Source organism: Acanthochromis polyacanthus, chromosome 4, assembly GCF_021347895.1.
Source record: "Acanthochromis polyacanthus isolate Apoly-LR-REF ecotype Palm Island chromosome 4, KAUST_Apoly_ChrSc, whole genome shotgun sequence".
NCBI classification, from domain to species: Eukaryota; Metazoa; Chordata; class Actinopteri; family Pomacentridae; genus Acanthochromis; species Acanthochromis polyacanthus.
The window spans coordinates 34,406,005-34,423,959 of record NC_067116.1 but is presented as its reverse complement, the minus strand read 5'-3'; the positions used below and the strand labels follow the sequence as shown (position 1 = coordinate 34,423,959).

The 17,955-nt window shown below is 38.2% G+C and overlaps 2 protein-coding genes across 3 annotated transcripts; one reads left to right on the top strand and one right to left on the bottom strand.

Moving 5' to 3' along the window:
- Positions 1-743: 743 nt before the first annotated feature.
- On the bottom strand, positions 744-9,386 carry spata18 (spermatogenesis associated 18). 2 transcript variants are annotated; one of them, XR_007941495.1, is made up of 13 exons: positions 8,927-9,386; positions 6,955-7,060; positions 6,335-6,450; positions 6,058-6,176; positions 5,844-5,939; positions 5,621-5,755; positions 5,290-5,521; positions 4,710-4,868; positions 4,420-4,595; positions 3,677-3,800; positions 3,317-3,365; positions 2,010-2,084; positions 1,601-1,729 (listed from the first exon to the last, which is right to left on the bottom strand). XR_007941495.1 is itself a non-coding variant. In XM_022223335.2 (12 exons), the coding sequence occupies exons 1-12, from the start codon at positions 9,011-9,013 to the stop codon at positions 1,673-1,675; spliced, it is 1,482 nt and encodes a 493-aa protein (XP_022079027.2). In that variant the 5' UTR covers positions 9,014-9,383; the 3' UTR covers positions 744-1,672. The 2 variants fall into 2 exon arrangements, 1 of the variants encoding a protein (XP_022079027.2); XM_022223335.2 differs by lacking the exon at positions 3,317-3,365 and having other exon boundaries at positions 744-1,729; positions 8,927-9,383.
- A 1,945-nt stretch (positions 9,387-11,331) lies between these two features.
- sgcb (sarcoglycan, beta (dystrophin-associated glycoprotein)) lies at positions 11,332-16,388 on the top strand. Its single transcript, XM_022199530.2, has 6 exons — positions 11,332-11,358; positions 12,851-13,060; positions 13,150-13,335; positions 13,430-13,621; positions 14,869-15,000; positions 15,086-16,388. The coding sequence occupies exons 1-6, from the start codon at positions 11,344-11,346 to the stop codon at positions 15,284-15,286; spliced, it is 936 nt and encodes a 311-aa protein (XP_022055222.1). The 5' UTR covers positions 11,332-11,343; the 3' UTR covers positions 15,287-16,388.
- The last annotated feature ends 1,567 nt before the right edge of the window (positions 16,389-17,955 follow it).

Here is a 17,955-nt window from a genome sequence, read left to right as displayed (position 1 = left end):
AGCAGGTGACTATTTTTTAACACAGGGATTGTCCAACGGGAGAACCTTCCTGCTGCCACACCATCGACCGACACACAGGGGGATCACAAGGCATAAAGGCTGGATGCACTTTGGTAATTTTGCTAACAAGAGACATGTCATTCTTCTATCCTACATCAGGAAAATGTCCACGAATAGACACTATTTGAAGCCACACAGAGGTACAGAATGTTCTAAACAATATTTTTTCCTCAGATTTTTATTTGTGTTACAGAAAGATGTCATAACTATGATGCTTCATATATGATAGTATGCTATATGGTGGCTCAAATGTTGTACTGCAGTGTTTCCACTACTTGAACTCACTTTAATGATGGAGCAGCAGCGTCCTCTATTGGATCATAGTAAAACTGTAATGTTGGGAAATGTAAATTAGGGGAAATTGAGGAATATTTAGAATATTGCAGTAAAATCAGTACAGTTGTCTATTGAAAGTCAGGATTCAAGTCAGGATGAGGCTTTGTATGGACTTGTCCCATTCACTTTTTAGCTACCTTTAAGCTTTACCAATGGATCAGCATAAGTTTATGTTCTTACATTGCAAACTAACTGATACAGACACTGATTTTTTTTCAAGGAGGCAGTAGAAAGCAAGCAGCCTGTCTAAAAAATGTTTTAAAACTATTGCCAGACTGATTTTTTTTAAAGGAGGGGTAAAGACTTCTTTTTTGAAACAACAACTAAAAAAGCAGACAACTTGGAGCTGCAGGAAACTACAAATCTCTCATTTATTCGTTTAAAAAAATCCATAATAAAAGGCTCAACTGGAGAATATATTCATCACACAGCACAAATTAAATCAAAGTAAAGTCAGCATGTTCATCCTTCAAGTCATTAGCGGGTGCATTAGTAGTCTTGGATACAAAGTTAGTGGTGATATACAGTACATGGATTGTTCATAAGAAAAAATGAACATAATTGTTCTATGGAATGCATCTGGGCATTCCTGCAACACAACAAGCTACAGGTCCGGTTCTTACACCATAAAAGAATCTATCTTATGGGGAAAAAAATTGTGTTCATGTCACAAATAAACTGTTCTGGTATTACTTATATAAAACAACAGCACCAAAAAAATGCAAATGATGAAAGGATATTTTAAAAAACAAAACACAGCAACCACTAACACAAGAAACAGTGACCGATATTAGTCGCTCAAGTACTGGAGGATATGAAGCATCAATAGCACCATATTGGACGACCTACAGCACGCAGCCTGCAATAAAATATGAGATATGTGGAATACGGTTCCTAATTTTAGCTGACTAAGAAAGTGCTAGTGTGCAGGTCTACGTTTCATCTAAAAAATGCACTTCAAGTTTCTGAATATCACTAAAATACTGCTATTATCTATCAAAATCTCAGTAACAGAGTAAATATAGTGAACTAAGACAACTGCCTATTAGCTGCCAGGCTACTCTAGTTTCATGTAAGCGGTCCTTTCTGTCCTGCAAAAGTGTCTTCCAACACTGTAAACTCTGAACAGCCTTTGGTTGGTAAGATACTTTAGGATTTTTATTGCTTATTTGGTAGAAGCATAAGAATAGCCATGCAGTTGAAATCAGATTTCAAAATACCTCAGAGTTTATTTCTTAGAAAAAAGCTGTTGTCCTGTTGACAATGCAGCCAGAGTTCACAGGCGGCTAGCGGTGAGGCGATCAGGAGACAGGCTTCTTTTGCTGTTAAATACCTAAAAAAAAACATGATGATGTTGATTATATTTGCAATCAATTAAGTGCTAAACAAATCCCATTTATAAAAACTTGGTCAGTGAAATACATACCCTTAGGGCCATAGATGTGCATGCAAGTTGTTAAGTGGGAAGAGGGAAATTCATCTGAATGTCATTAAAAGCTGAACAATGCTACATCCAGCAAAAGAATGCAGTCCCTTTCTTGACCAAAAAAACAAAATAGTTCTGCCTTTGTTTTGTGTAGTTGGTTGAACTATCAAATGTCATACAGACTTACAAGACTGCGAGTGGGACTGAGAGAGCGAGAACGAACTGGACTCGCACTCCTGCTTCGGCTTCGGCTTCTAGTCCACTGCAAAAACAGACAGACACACATACATGAGACTCTGCATGCTCTTACACTTAGTTAAGCCCTAAATTATTCATACACGTGCAAAATTTTGATCTACATTGATTTTTTTTTTAACCATAGGTCTCTTCTGGCTGGAAATGATCTACACAAGAGACAAAAGATGGTAAGATTTTGTGTTTGAGATGTTAATGATGGGTTTTAACTATTTCTATGGAATTGCAAAATATTTTGGTAGAAGTGCTCTGCACAAAACTATTCATATCATTTTTAAATTTTTCATCAAAAAGCAGCTTTTGTATCATGCCAAATAGTCCTGGTAATTTCTCCCATGTCCCATAGCATTTCTAATCCACTCTAAACTGAGAGCAGCTAATGCAGTTGTTCTCTGGTCAATTGCAAGTCAAACTAAAGAGCCAAGTGAGGTTGTTATTGTGGTCCATCGCTGTTAGAGAGTTGTTCATTGCGGCTGCCCACAAGGTGGGGTAAAGCTAGAACGCCATGTCCAAGGGTTTTTACATGCTGGTGGCCACAGTGCAAAGCAGAAAAATAAAGTACAAGGAGTTCTGCACTGAAAAATCTTAAAGGGTGTGGGAGGAAGCCAGAAGTGAAGAATCCAAGGACACCACTTAGATCATCCTGATGAATCACAGCAATTCTGGTGCTAACATCTTAAATCAGACTCTCCAACAGCCACTGAACAAGCCTGGCTTCCATAAATGCCAACTAAGGAGGACTCCACTTCTCCCAGACGGACATATCAAAGGTCACCTGGACAAAGAAGAAAGCTTTTGGTCCTCAGATCTGTAGTCAGAAGAGATATAAATGGAGTTGTTTGGACACAGAGATGTGGGTTTTGTATGATAAAAGAAAGGAGAAGCATTCAACCCCAAGAACACTGTGGCCATGTTTAAGTATGATGGTGGGAATGTAATTATTTGGGGGTGTTTTTCAGCTGACAGTCCTGGTAACTTTGTCAAAGTAAATGACATCATGAGAACAGACAACTAAATCAAGATTCTAGAGGAAAACAGCAAGAAGTCTACAGAAAAACCTGGCTTTGGGCAGCACTAGACCTGCTAACAAGACAATGATTTGAAGCAAATAGATAAAGGGATTGACCAAAGATCAACAGAAAACAATGAAAACAATTTATAGTCCAGATCTGAATCCTACTGACAGTCTGTGGAGGAAACTAAAGACCAGGGTGATAGCAAAAAAAGAGAAAGTCCAACCTCAAAAGACTGCAGTAGGTCCAAAATCCCAGTGGCGGCATGCAGAAAGCTTGGTAGCAATTATGGGAACAGTTTGCAGAAAATAAAAAGGAAAATAAAGGCTGAACCACTGCTTATTCAGTAATGGTATGAAAAATTCTACACATGGCATTTTTTAATAACAGTGTTTTTAAAAATGTACATGAATCAACATCTTTAAAACAATGTCTTACAGTCTTTTGTCATTCGTTTGTGTGATTTCCCACCAGATTCATTAGAAAGCTGGATGTGGGCATGAAAAAACTGGGGTTTAGCTGTACTTTTGTAGACCAACATCTGAATTTATTCTGATGTTATTTTGAAGTATTATAAAGTCAGTACCGGAGCGTTTCTTCTAGTCAACGCCTCGCCTTTCACTATCACAGTGTTTCCTTCCATTAAGGCTGGCCAGACATGGTACATCACCAGAGGAGCAGTGAACTCAGAGTCATAGCTACGTCTGTACCTGTTCCAGACAGAGAAAGAGAATGGAAAGTGACCTGTGAGTGTGAATACTCTATCTGAGGGGTGAGGGTGACCTCTACTGGTAGAGGCATCAAATGGCAAAGTGAGAGGCTGAAATTAATAGAGGGATGTTTTGCAATGTGTTTGCTTCTCTAAAGGTCAACCATGTGTCGTGAAAATCAAGTTTATATCTTGCCAACATGTCTATATTGTGCTTTTATACACTAAAAGTCAGTTCTGTAGCTGAGCATTTGTTCCTTGAAACGAATGATTCAAAAACATGGATTCAGACTTCCAGAATTTCATCCATAACAAGCAGTTTTACAGTGTTCAAACAGATTTGTGGGTGACCCGGTGAGCTTAAGGTGACATAAATGAGAGGAGGCAAAACTGTAGCATTACTTTGAAGTGATTTTCAGGCAGGAGGTGATTATTTTCATCCGGAAAAAAATCGAAATATATCAGTTTGATACACCAAAATCAAACAAAATCAACAACCAGAATGTGATTTTAACTCACATCTACTACATATGCTTCAAAACTGACCAAGTTAGTATCACATTTTGCAACTAAACTGCCCTGACATGGGATTTTCACACGGCGCTGCACACAGCACTGACCTGCTGTCATTGTATAGTTCTCCATCACTTGCAAAGGCCAAGTCAAGCGGTGTTTCCAGAGTCTGCATGGCAAAGGCCACCCTGCATGCCTCCCTGATCAAGGTACTGATGCGGCCAAAGTCTACTTCTGGTGGGAAGGAGATGCGAGGGTCCACATTCATGGCACTGATCACATCCTGGCAGAGACAAAACACATTCAGAAACAGCACAATTTTCATCACCAAGTATCAAACGACAGCAGTTTGTTCAAGAATTTTGCCGAGGACACAACAGGGAATGTTTCATCCTACATCGACGCTGGACTGAACATCATAGAGGTCCAGATTCCTGACAATGTAGTCCACAGCTGCATCCTCTAGACTCTCTGGCCCAAAGTGAGACGGGGACAATGTCTTTCTCACTCGTAGTTTGAACTGTCGGTAAGCCAGTTTAGCGAACTTGAAGGACTCCTAAGACATATAAACAGGATAAAAACAAACATTATAAAGATTCCCTCAGATGAAAATCAAGATTTTTACCTTGTTATTGTTTGGGTATCGGGTGTTTGGTACATGCTATCGCACATAGAGTAAAACAAACAGTCGAGGGGTGCAGATAGAGGCAGGGACTTTGTAGATTTCTGCATTCTAAAGGAAAATTTATAAAGAGGTATCTAAGCCATTTAAAGGCAGACGGGATGGTTTAATGGAGAAAAAATTCTAAATATATATATTTAACACACAGAGAGGAGTTTTTAAGAGTGTATTCAATGACTGAGAGGGACTTTAAAGTAAAATTTCCTTCACACCAGTCCAGCTAAACAGATCTGTCACTCAGTTTCTTCTACTCTGCTCATATTTACTGGCAACTGTAAAATAATTACAGTCATACCACAACAGCGATGAAGATGATTTTCTGAACCATCTGCAAGTCAGCAATGTAGCGTCGAAGCAGGCTCTGGGCCTCCAGGCGCTCCACAGCGTACAGGTCACTGAAGCGGGATACAAGGCGAGCGTGGCGTGACGAGTTGGTGAGCTGAGCTCTGGTGGGCGACTCGCTCCTCACTGGGCTGGAGGAGCGGCTGGCTCTGAGCAGGGGACTCGGAGAGCGACTTCTCACCAACCTGAGGAGGGAAAATAAATATAAAACCACAGGAAACATTGAAGACTCCGTAGGTTGTGAGTACACAGTGTTTGTGTTTGTGTCGGGTACATGCTGGTACCTCTCCTGCAGCATGGCCTTCTCTGTGCTCAGGTAAGACACTTCATCTCTCAACAGCCTAATCTGACGCTCGTAGTCATCAAGAGCATCCAGCTTCCTCTTATAAATCTCCACCTGCTCATGTGCGGATCTCAAACTGAAACACAAACACAAGTCACATCAACAGAAACACTTACAGCACTTACAGTAAATATGATATTGCAGTATTTGATTGTAACACCCACTCTGCTTTTAGTTGTAATATTTCATCCTCAGTGGCCAGCAGGGTTGTTGCTGATTTGCTCTTTGTGTCGTCCAGTTCGTTTTTAGCATCTATTAGTCTGTTAAAACAAATCAGTCGTTGTATCCGTGTTATGGAATATTTTTAATTATTCAAAGTGCATTTAAACTAAAAGTGGGCCTTGATGTGAGGAGGCTGTTTTTATGTATCAGACTCACTCTGCTCTGACTGAGTCGAGCTGTAGGCGAGTGGAACACAGCTGAGTCTCCATCTTCTGCATGTCGCTCTCATGGGAGAAAGAAAGCTCTTTGATCTTTCTGTCCTTTTCCACTGAATCCTGAATGTAACAGATGATGACACAGTATAAATATTAAACAGAAACATCACCAGACAGCCATAATAGAATTTAACTTCCAATTACTTAAACTGGTGGCACATCCAGACATATTCCAAGTATCTGTGTAGTAGCACACTGGATGAAATTAATGTTGAGACCTGGATGAGCTGCAGACTGGTGTCATCGGTGACTGAAGGCCTCGCCATTGAGAAACAGGTTCCAAGCCACGGTAGTAGTCGTGTTTTCAAAGTGTCCACTCCAGCATAGTGTCCTCCTGATGCATAATAAAAGATGCTATGCATATCTGCTCCACTAGAACCCAAAAGGTATTGCTGTATATGTTATCTGAAACGTGCTGATATTAAACCTGTTTTTTTACAGAACATAATGTAGAGAAAGATGTCCGAAGTAATGGTGTCATCACATAGTTTGTCCATCAGACCAGATCTGGCTGCACTGTCTGCAGTACATGTAGCAGAGCTTGCAGTGCAGCATGCATCACAGCTGAGGAGTGGTACGGAGCAAGTGGTGTCTGACAGTAAGCTGCTTACCAGTTTGTGAAACACTTTGCTGGAAAGTTAATGAACTATGACCACATCATTTACCTTTTCAATATAACTCTTAACAAATATATTGCCAATATGTCAACATCTTTTTGCTCTGCAAAATTGGGATCTACATCGGCCCAAAAGGATTCAGTACCGGTCAGGCTCCATGTTCAGTAGTCCCATTTTTAAAAGAAATCACACAAGTCCTGTACTGCAAAGGTAAAACTTGCCTTCAGCTGCTGTGAGGTTCAGGATGGCAAACAGCTGGCCTTGGATCTTGGCGGTGAGTTCAATCAGCTCACAGCATCTATTCAGATTCTGGTCACAGGAAATCACCTAGAAGGGTAAATGTGACCAAAGAAAATGGTAAACAAACTTTTGCATTTTCTGATATACTACAAGAAGGGCTGACCAATTAATTGAAATGCCAAAATTGGTAAAATGTGCCAAAACGCACAATTATAAATCAAGCATTGTGATCCTGCAGACTTGCCTTATTCAATGTTGTCAGTGATTGTTTATTTGTGGTTGTCATAAAGATTTTTAAAAGCTTTTTTGTATCTAAATAAAGCCCTTTTCAACAACCAGATGAGAGTGGAGTCATTCCATTCATTCAGTAAAACATAAAAAGTTATATGAGAGATGCAACAAGCATCCCTGCTTCTAGCCCAGGTTTTTCACAGGAGACATAAAATGCTAGTCATTAAATGACTGCTAGGGTGAATTTAGTTGTATTTATTTATTTTATTTTAAAGAATGCATGTGGGTTACCAAAGAAGTTCATGCCAGGAGTGCAAAGTTAGATAATTAAAGGAAAAGAAACAGGTCGGAATACAACATCATCAGTCTGGATTTTTTTTGTTTGTTGTATTTTTTATGATTTTAATTAGATTTTTGTTCTTAATATAATCTTTAGGCAGGCTATAATAATAACAATGTTCTTGATCAAAATTTCTAAAATATAGTTTGAAGTCATCCCATCACTTTTTGTGAATGTAGAATTTTCACCAAAGCAAAATAAACTATCCAAAAAATAATAATAATTTTTAATAAATAATATATGTCTTTGTCATTAAATTTAAAACGTATCAAACTATTATTATTCTGGAAATAGGTTGCTTACCCAGTTTATTTTCATGATATAAAGTTTGACTGTTATTTAGAGTATGAAGCATTTTTATAGTGCTTTTTGTTAAATTCATTTTGTCCATTTTACATCCATCTGCAGCTGCTTTTATCAGGCTCAAACAGTCATAATGTGCAAATACATTAAATTTTATATTTGTGGTGATAACGAAAGCATGTATTCGCGAAATTTTAACCTTTCTCATAACTAAATATTTTTGAACAAAAAAATGGTTATGCTGTTCATTGTGTAATCAGACCTGACATTTTGGTTTATTATAGTTAATACTATAGTATTACCTTAGAATTAACTTATAATTCATATTGCAGTACTTTAGTACGAACTCTTTGCTGCAGTCATTTTTTGGCAGGTGGAAATCTACACTTCATAAGTTGAACTGGTCCTTTAGCGCTATTTAAATCGGTAAACAAACCAACAAAAAAATAATTGGATTGTTTATAATCGAGTTCCCAGAGCAGGTGAAATAATGCTAAAACGTTAGAATCATTGTTCCCATGGATGGTACGCTGCTTTTGTTTTTTTGGGCCAACACCTGTGCAACCATCAGTTCCGTGTATCCACCTACAGGAAGCAACGGGAAGTGAACCATCTCAGGAGAGAAGCAAAAGCTCTTCGGAAAAGTCCAACCGTTGTCATGGCGACTGGCGTCCATAGCAACCAAACTCTACCGGAAAATCAATGTAATCTATCATTCCTTTGCTGTGAGGTTTTAAATTATTAAATGCATCTCCAAAACACACTGAAATGCTGCAGCTGTTTTATTCATGATCATAATGATAAAGCGTTCCAAATAAAAAGCTAATAATAAGTCGTGCAAAAAAAAAGAAAAAAAAAGAATCAACACTCCACATGAGTACACAAAGCAATTTATCACTGTAGAGAAGGAAGAGGGTGATAATGTCTGCAACTTTTTAACTGAAACTTTAAAATAGATGCAAATGTAAGTTTCAGCTCCTACTTTATGGAGTAACGAGCCTATATCGAGGTGTTTCGGAGGGCACTGATGCAGTGCTGTGGTCAGATTTAGGTCGGTCGTGACTTATTGATGAACTTACATGGTAGTCTTTGTGCCAGCTCTCCAGCTTGTCCTGTAAGACGCTGAAGGAAGATGTATTGGTCAATCTCCTTAAAGTGTCCGCCATGTCCGTCCACAATAACTAATCCTCGGAGGTTTTAAACTGCTGTAGCAGCCGGGAAGAGGACCGCAGTAAAAATTCCTGACCTGGCAGCTTTGTCCACCTACGACACAGAGGCCAAGCACCGCCCGCCTCAGTTGTAGCAACCGAGTGAATAAACGAGCCGACAGCTGAACCGCACACAGAACAGATTAAAGAAAGCAGTCTAGTCGTGACAGACAGCGTTCCTCCGTGTAGTCCTGAGTAGGTTCTGCTCTTCTGTAATGTAAATAAGATTGTAATGTCATACTGTCAAACGAAACCAAACGCCTGCAGACTGACCTCAGTGGGTCACAAACACAGGTGCTGGTGTCTCTGCTTAAGTGGCAGCGTTGGATCCAATCCTATAAGCCTTTAATACAGTATGGCATGATAAATTCAATTAAATGTGCAGGGGACTGTGGATGATAATGAATACAAGATTTGAAATACATGAAAGTATTTACATACATGGAAAAAAATGCCCCTCTCAAAACAACAAAAAAAAGCTTATTTTAAGGAACTTTTACCTTGAAATAAGTGAAATAAATCTGCCAATAGAACAAGTGAAAATGGCTTGATGAGATTTCTTGAAATAAGATATGATATTTAGAATATTGAGATCTTAAAATTAGCTGCGAAAACTTATTTTAAGCTGTACTTTACCAGGATTGTCAAGCTTAGGTGTCTTAAAATACATGCTAAAAAAATCTCAGTTTTTCACTCAAAAACAGATTTTTGCTTTCATGTAACCTCCTAATTTGAGATGTGTTAAACTTATTTTGAGTTTTCTTGTAAAATATAACTCAAAACAAGATAATTTCAAGATTATTTGACTTAAGATATTTAAGATGCGTTGTCTTAAAACAAGTCCCTCTATCTGCTGAAATGTCACAGTTTATCTTAAATCAAGTGGGATGAGACATTTTGACTAAAAATAAGACAAATAGACTTGGTAAGATTTTGAGTTTTTACAGTGTATGGTATAGTATTGTAGTACATCTAGAAGAATTAGAACATTGTGTAATAGTTCATTTGTTCCTATGATTTAATTCAGACAAGTAAACTTTCAGATGTATTTCGTGTTCATTACATGAAAAATTTTATATTTATAATATCAAAGTATTTACATATAATACAGTATTGTCGTGCATCTGTTTTTTTAATTTGGAAAAGTAAACTTTCATATATGTTTTATGCTCATTACATGTAAAAATAAATGTCATGTATTATTTAGTGTAAGACTTTTTGTTTTCATTTTGATGATATGACTAAATACTTAATTAAAATCACAGCTCCAGTATCTCAAATTATTACAGTATTTCTTAATATCAATTCAAAAAATAAAAAGATACACCATACAATGTCAAAGAAAAGTCAAAACTTCCAAAAAGTATGTTCATTCACACACTCAGTACTTGATTGGGGCCTTCTTTACCATGAATTACTGCATCAGTGTGGCGTGGCATGGAGGGGCTCAGGTTGTTTTGATAACATCTTTTAGTATTTTTGTTGTAGTGTTTGTCATCTTCTTCCTGACAATACCACATATGGGGTTCTATGGGGTTCAGGAAAGGTGATTCAAATAGCCAGCCAAACACAGTAATATCATAGCCAGTAACCATTTGGTAGTTTTGACTCTGTGTGCAGCTGCTAAGTCCTACTGGAAAAGAAAATCATCTTCATTAAGCTGGCTCTAAAATCTCCTGCTTCGACTTTGGGCTTGATATGTCATAACATCAATTATGATTTCTAAGTAGACCTACATTTACTCTATGCAGAGTTACATTATGATAACAAATTCTTCTAATTTCTTTACTTGTTATTAAATTACACAGCTGCTCAGACTACACTTACAGTTAACTGTTAAACCATCCTGTCAGATTCTCATTTAATGTTTGGATTTTAACTGCTAAACAACCTTTAACCTAGAAAGAAACCCCATGCATTATAACTATGACTTCTATGTTATGGCAGTTTATTTGGCAGTTTACATGTGGAAAATATGAATGGACATGTTTTTCCTATTTTAGGGTCCTTCGTGTCATTGGCTGGATGCGCTCGGAACGAACCATCTATTGTTATCGTCGCAATGTCGACTCTTTCTGTACATACAAAGCGTAAAAGAAAGTATAGATAAATGTTATATTTTGTATTAACGGACCAGTTTTATTCATAGTTAAGTATAGATGACTCAACAGTTCAGAATTATTGTTTACACACAGTCAAAACTCGAAACACAACTAGTTTTTCTACCTTCTGCCGTAAAAAGAAGTGGTACGTTCCCTGTCAGTACGAGCAGAAGAGGGAGGGTCAACATGGCGTCCGAACAGGTCCGTTATCTTCTCTATTTGTTGTTATTCTTGCATTTGGAGCTGTTTTTCGACATTCGTGGTTCAGAATCCCATATTATATATTTCAGGGTAACGTAAAATACAAACTAAACGAGTTAAAATAAACGCACTGGGCTTTGTTCTCGGTCCTATGGTCATATCAGTACAATAAATGACGTTAGTGGCCTCCGCTTGGTTACTAAATGGAAATAAAGATGGTATTATTTTAACATGCATGCTGTTTAAGAACATTTTAGTCGTGTAACAAGAATAGAAAACGCTTAACAATGACAATACGGAGCGTATTTGCATTTTGCTGCTAAAATGAGTGCAGTTTATTTTTAGTTATGGCCACAGACGGGCTGTCGCGGGGTATTTAACAGATGCATTCCGATGCAGAGCTCAGTCAGTGGAAATCAGTAACTAAAATTTTAATGTGGCTGTGGACACCAGGGCTGCACGATTTGGGAAAATATCTAATAACTGCGATTTATCTGACAGATTTGATTTGCGATTTAATTTAAACTCAAGCTACAGCTGCATAAGCACTGTATAATAGAACCCATGTAGAATAGCGTTTGATGGAGCTTTACCAAAAAATCAAGTTATCACCACATCTATAACCTAATGCAAAAATAAAAACTTAAAGATATGAACAGCTTCCAACGTGGATTTTTTTGTATTTTTTTAATTGCATAAAACTAGTATCACAAATACTGCCACTATGTTAAATACAATTTAATAACAACCAGAACGAAAGAAAAAAAACTATGTGGAACAGCATTAAAGTTTTGCACATTCTTCAATCAAGTTAAATAGAGTATTAATAAAAAAAAACAAATTAAAGTCAGATGCATTGCATAACTTACACCCTATATTTCAACCATTGTAATTTGCTGCTTGCACTGTTTCAAACTGTGATTTAAAATCCCCCAATTGTTCAGCCCTAATGGACATTGAATGGATACATGAGAAGAAAGTCATTTCTATTAAACTGAGCTAGAAAGCTTAAAAATATCATGCCAGTTTGAGATGACTGATCTAAGTCCTAGTAGGCCAGTTTGTGTTATTAAAAAAATTAAAATTAAGTGCTGTACATGTAAGGAAAAAGTTCATTCGGATGTGCAATTGTAATTATTTACCTGTTTTTCTAATTACTTACAAAGGCTGAACCATTTGTGGAAAATACCTGTCATTTTCCTGACAGATATTGTGAATTAGTTTGGGATGTAGATTTTTTTAAAGTCAAACTTCAGTTCAGTATTCACTGTGAACCACATTTTAAACATGCAATACCATCAAAAAGTGTAACCTAAGGCCGGTGACTTAATGGTTTCAACCCTGAGTCAGACATGCTGCCTTTGGGATTTGTTAATGACATTGTTTCAAATTACGATTACAAGTTGAAGTCGATTAATGGTTTAGCCCCACTACTTGCTGCCTAAAAATACAGATGTCAGTGTTATTCCTCAAAGATCGTTTTGCCCTCTAGGAGAGCTCCAATGGGCCAGTGAAGAAGTCCATGCGGGAGAAGGCCATCGAGAGACGCACCATCAACAAGGAACACAACAGTAACTTCAAAGCAGGGTATGTGCCCATAGAAGAAGAGCGTCTTCATAAGACAGGCCTGAGAGGACGCAAAGGAAACATGGCTGTCTGCATCATCGTCCTCCTCTTCCTCCTCGCCTTAATTAACCTCATCGTGAGTATGACAAGCTTAAATATGCTCTTTTGTTGGTCGTTTTCCTGTGCATGAATTGTAAAATCGAAAACAACTGCGCTGTCCCTCAGATCACGCTAGTAATATGGACGGTGATCCGCATCGGTCCGAATGGGTGCGACAGTATGGAGTTTCATGAGTCAGGCCTGCTGCGCTTCAAGCAGAAAGCGGACATGGGCATCGTTCATCCACTGCATAAGAGCACAGTAGGAGGCCGTAAAGACCAGGACCTGGTGATTGTTGGCAACAATAACCCGGTGAGAGATATTACAGAGTATTTATAAAAGAAAATGACTTATAGTGTGCACACTTTTATACCTCTCCTCTTTTGTTTCATGTGGTTTGTTCCAGGTGGTGTTCCAGCAAGGCACTAGTAAGCTGAGTGTAGAAAAGGACAAGACCTCAGTCGTCAGTGATGTTGGCATATCGTTCACAGACCCTCGCACACAGAACACTTTCTTCAGCACAGACTTTGAAAACCACGAGTTCCATTTGCCCAAAGGAGTCAAAGTCCTCAGTGTCAAAAAGGCTTCGACAGAGAGGGTGTGTATAATTCCAATAAATCACTGATGGCAGAAATTCTTTAATTACGCCAGATGTTTTACACCCTACACACACAAGGTACTGTCAATACACAAAAATCCATAAAGGCGAAGTGAAGCAAAGTTTTTAGGCTTCTACAGACAGGGTGTGTGTAGTACTGATAGTTGACTGATGGCTGTAATAAAATAGTAGTTCATTAATTATGTCAGCGTTTCACAACTTGCACACAAAGTACCATCTGTACATAAGAAACCGTAAAGGCACAGCAAAGCAAGGTTTTCAGATGTAAATGGGTTAAAAAGCATTTTTTAAAAAGTCCACATTAAAGGTCATTTCTGGTCAAAATCAAGTTTTTTCCTTTGTTCTCGTGCCCAAATGGGTTTTCTTTAGATACTGGAAGACACATTAGAAGGGTAGGCAGTCAGCACTATGGCGGAGCATTTCCACCTTGAAACTGCAGTGTCCTGACATCTCAAAAACTCAAATTTAAACTTCCAGGACTTGCATATCATTGCCCTTCTTCAGAATTAGTTACCCATTCCACAAATTGATATTGTATTGTGTAGAATAGAGAACTTTTACAGTAAATAGTGGAGGGAAATTGTAGAAAGAAGCAGGGACCTCATAGTTGCACACATTCTAGAGCAAGCAAGGCTGAAGAGTTGCTTCTCTTCGATTTTTACGCAAATATGGATTATTTTCATGGAAAAAAAACTTTCAGATATGTAGTGCTAATACACAGAGGCGACCATAGCAGGACTTCAAGACACTGAGCATCATCAGTATGAAACATTTAGACTAGACGGTCCAGACAAAGCAGAGTTTTCTAAGGAAAAAAATAATTTGAATCCCTTTTTGTGGTTCAGCCAAAGATTGAATTAAAAACTTGAATGTCTGTGGAAAGATATGAAGTTTGAAGTTCACCAGTGACGTAGTGCCAGAGAGTATCTGACAGAAATAGCAGGTGTGCAAAGCTGATAAATACAAGTTTCAGAACAACTCAGAGCTGTAGTCCTAAACGGTGGCACTTTTACAACAGTTCAAAATAGAGACCTGAATATAATTTTTCACATTTAGTAAGTGGAAAGAAAAAGAATCTGAAACCTTGTTCTCACTGTATTTTTATGTGTAATTATTCTGTGTAATTACCATCAATTAACTTTTTTTTAACAACCACACCCTTGCAAAACATCTACATATGTTCTTTAAAGCGATGGAAAATCTAATATTTTGTCTCTGATTTGTAGATCACCAGTAGTGCAGCGTCTGACCTGAACATTAAAGGAGACGGCAAGGCCATCATTCGTGGTAACGAGGGGGTCAACATCATGGGCCGGACTGTGGAGTTCAAAATGGGAGGAGACATCGAGCTTAAGGCTGTAAGTACGACTCACAGCAACAGTGTAGAGCTGATCCAGATGAAAACTGGATTTTTTTTAGTTCTGATAGTTTCCCTCTCTGCAGGAGAATAGCATCGTCCTCAATGGATCGGTCATGTTCAACGCCACTCGTATCCCGAACTCGGCCGGGGATGTGTATTTCAACGACGGCCTGGAGAGGTACAAGCTCTGCATGTGTGAAGATGGGACTCTGTTCCGTGTGCTGGTGAAATTTACCAACATGGGCTGCCAGACCTCGGATAACCCGTGCAGAAAAGCTCACTAGGACTGCAGTCAGCTGTTCCATCTCCCTACAATCGGTCACCACTGAAATCAGATAAACCACTGGTAAAGTCGCTTATTTTGGATGATGTGTAACTGCAAAGTGTGAGATATTCTTAATGCCTTGCACATAATAATACATCTGCAGTTCACCTGACAAGTTCAGTATTTCTTATTGTTTGCCAAACACAGGTTGTGCTACAGATCATTCATTGCCACTTGGCCAAAGATATTAACTGTAAGTGCTGAAGTATTTTTATTGTTCTGCAGATTTGCCAACTTTTATCTAAAATTCATAAACCACATCAGAGCACATTATTTCTGTATTTAAGAATCATACTGTGCTTTATACTGTCTGTTGGTAGCGATTGATTATAAGCGAAGGTATTTATTTTTGCCTTACCGTCCAGTATTACTAATGTACGAACCCTGTAGAGGGCTGGTTGAAGATTTTATTTGCCGATCATTGTTCCTGGCAGCTGCGTTTGATATTTTCTGTCATATTAACTGACGTGTGAAACACTATATGATTCTAATGACGTATGGAATGAAATTTGGGGTAAATTGTAATATATAAGATACATTTTAAGCCATCCAGTAATGCTAAAGCAGAGGAGGTCTCTTTTTGCACATCTTGGACTGTCTATCATGCACGTGCCAATGGATTTACAAGGGATGATATATATATGTAATATTCTAGTTTTGTTGCGAAAGCTTTTTTTTACAGCAAAAAAAGAAATAATATTGAAAAACAGAATGAGAGTGAACACTAAGTTAAGCTACAGATTAATGCAAATCTCTTTAAATGCTGAGAGTTTAAATCATCAATAACTTGGGGTGAAGCCAGTACTGAGTGCTTTGGATTTTGTGCAATATCGTATAAACAATTTGCTTTGGACTGTCTTCTCTGTTGTACATCAGTATTGTTGTTGAGAACACTTGTAGTTGTTCTCAGAGCACAGACTTGATGCCTGTTGTGAAAGAACGGCGTTTTTAAATCACTTAAATGGAAAACTGAAAAAAATGGCAACGGGCCTTATTTGAGAATTTGTCCAGCATTTCATCCATATGTTTGTTTCAGTAAATAAATATGTTGCTATGTGAAACTTGTTATCATTGTTTCAGTATGTGTCTGGGGCATTAAAATGGCCATTCAAAGCCATAAAAGAACACTCCTTATTACACGACTTTATTATCTAATGGAATGTTTATGGTTGTCTTTGTCATAAACTTTGAAATCAGCTATCTGCCATACATAAAGCGGAAAACGGTGGCAGTAAGACATTAACTAGACGTGTAAATGATTGAATGAATTACAGAAAGGCATCTTTGGGCAGGTGCATGTTAAGCTAGACGCAGCAAAACACACCTCAGACTTTGATCAGAACTTGCTGGAGACAGCTGATACAGGGGAGTCACAAGTTTCCTGTCAGTTTGGCGAAGAGTGGATACAAAGGTGAGTTTACTATTTTCTATTAATTTACTGTGTTATTGAACATCACAAATCTTTTAATCATGTAACGTCAAAGGTTTAATTTGGGGTTTAGTGATCTGGATGTTGATTGGAACATATGCTACTGGTAAAAACGTGATTTTGTTTTTTCTATTTTACTGTATCTATTGAACGGAATTTGGGATGCTTGTGTTCTTTCAGGACAGTAAGTGATGGCAGCAACACAGTGGCCATTTGTGGCTGCTGTGCTGCTCCTACTCTCCTCGGATCTCCACTGTTCGTCTTCTTTGCCTACATGTCCACAGTCCTGTGACTGTCAGAGAGCTACACTGCTGAACTGTTCCTTATCAGGCCTGTCCTCAGTGCCGCAACTCATCCAAGACTCTGTCACTGAGCTGGACTTGTCTCATAACCTCCTCGACTCGGTAACACTCCACCGGCCATATCGTAACCTCAGGAATGTACGGCTGGGAAACAACACTATCGCACACTTGTCCCTCTGCATAGACAGAAATCTCGATGGAAAATATCTCAGAGGTAGACGTGGCTTGAGACCTTGGAGGAGAGGTGGATGTGTTCCTTGGGCCCCCACCTTACAGCTGCTATCTGCTGAGAGGAATCTGCTGGAGCAACTCCCACAGGGTGAGGCAGTGCAATATGGTCATATACCCATACAGAGAATACCGTCACAACACGCTCACAATGCCCATGAATCACCACTGCAGCCAGTCAGCACAACATAAAAAGCTTAAAACATAATTGCAGGTAGTTGTAACAGCTCCCAACTATTTACAGTTTTTGTTTTATATGCATTCACTGCATCAAGAGTGTCCACTGCTAAACTCAGTGATCATATTTTACGGCAGCATTTGTTTTAATTTGGTTTGATCTATTATGTAATTTGAACTGTGCTCATCAATCAGTGGGAAAAAATGTTGGGAAAAATGTTGAAGTCACTTACTTAGTATATCAGTATTTCAAAAGAAGTACGCATGAGATACAGTGTTGTATTACGACATTGTATAGTAAGGTCATGATTATTTACATGTCTAAAGCATTTCAACCCTTTGAACCCCAAAACCAGCTGAAAGGATGTAATTTTTTAAAATAAAAATCACCAAAATGGCACAGTTTATCAGAGCTACAGATTGTAAATACAGAAAGAATCATCAGATGTTTAAAATTTTAATGGTCACTCAATATATTATGCGCAATCTCCG

What these genes read in the sequence shown, in the direction of transcription:
- spata18 (XM_022223335.2), bottom strand. Translation starts at nt 9,013, where the DNA reads ATGGCGGACACTTTAAGGAGATTGACCAATACATCTTCCTTCAGCGTC. An exon ending in GAACCTCACAGCAGCTGAAG is followed by an intron (nt 6,451 to 6,954) that starts GCAAGTTTTACC and finishes ATTATGCATCAG; the next exon opens with GAGGACACTATGCTGGAGTG. An exon ending in ATGTTCAGTCCAGCGTCGAT is followed by an intron (nt 4,596 to 4,709) that starts GTAGGATGAAAC and finishes TGTCTCTGCCAG; the next exon opens with GATGTGATCAGTGCCATGAA.
- sgcb (XM_022199530.2), top strand. An exon ending in TCGCCTTAATTAACCTCATC is followed by an intron (nt 13,061 to 13,149) that starts GTGAGTATGACA and finishes GCTGTCCCTCAG; the next exon opens with ATCACGCTAGTAATATGGAC. An exon ending in AAAAGGCTTCGACAGAGAGG is followed by an intron (nt 13,622 to 14,868) that starts GTGTGTATAATT and finishes TCTGATTTGTAG; the next exon opens with ATCACCAGTAGTGCAGCGTC.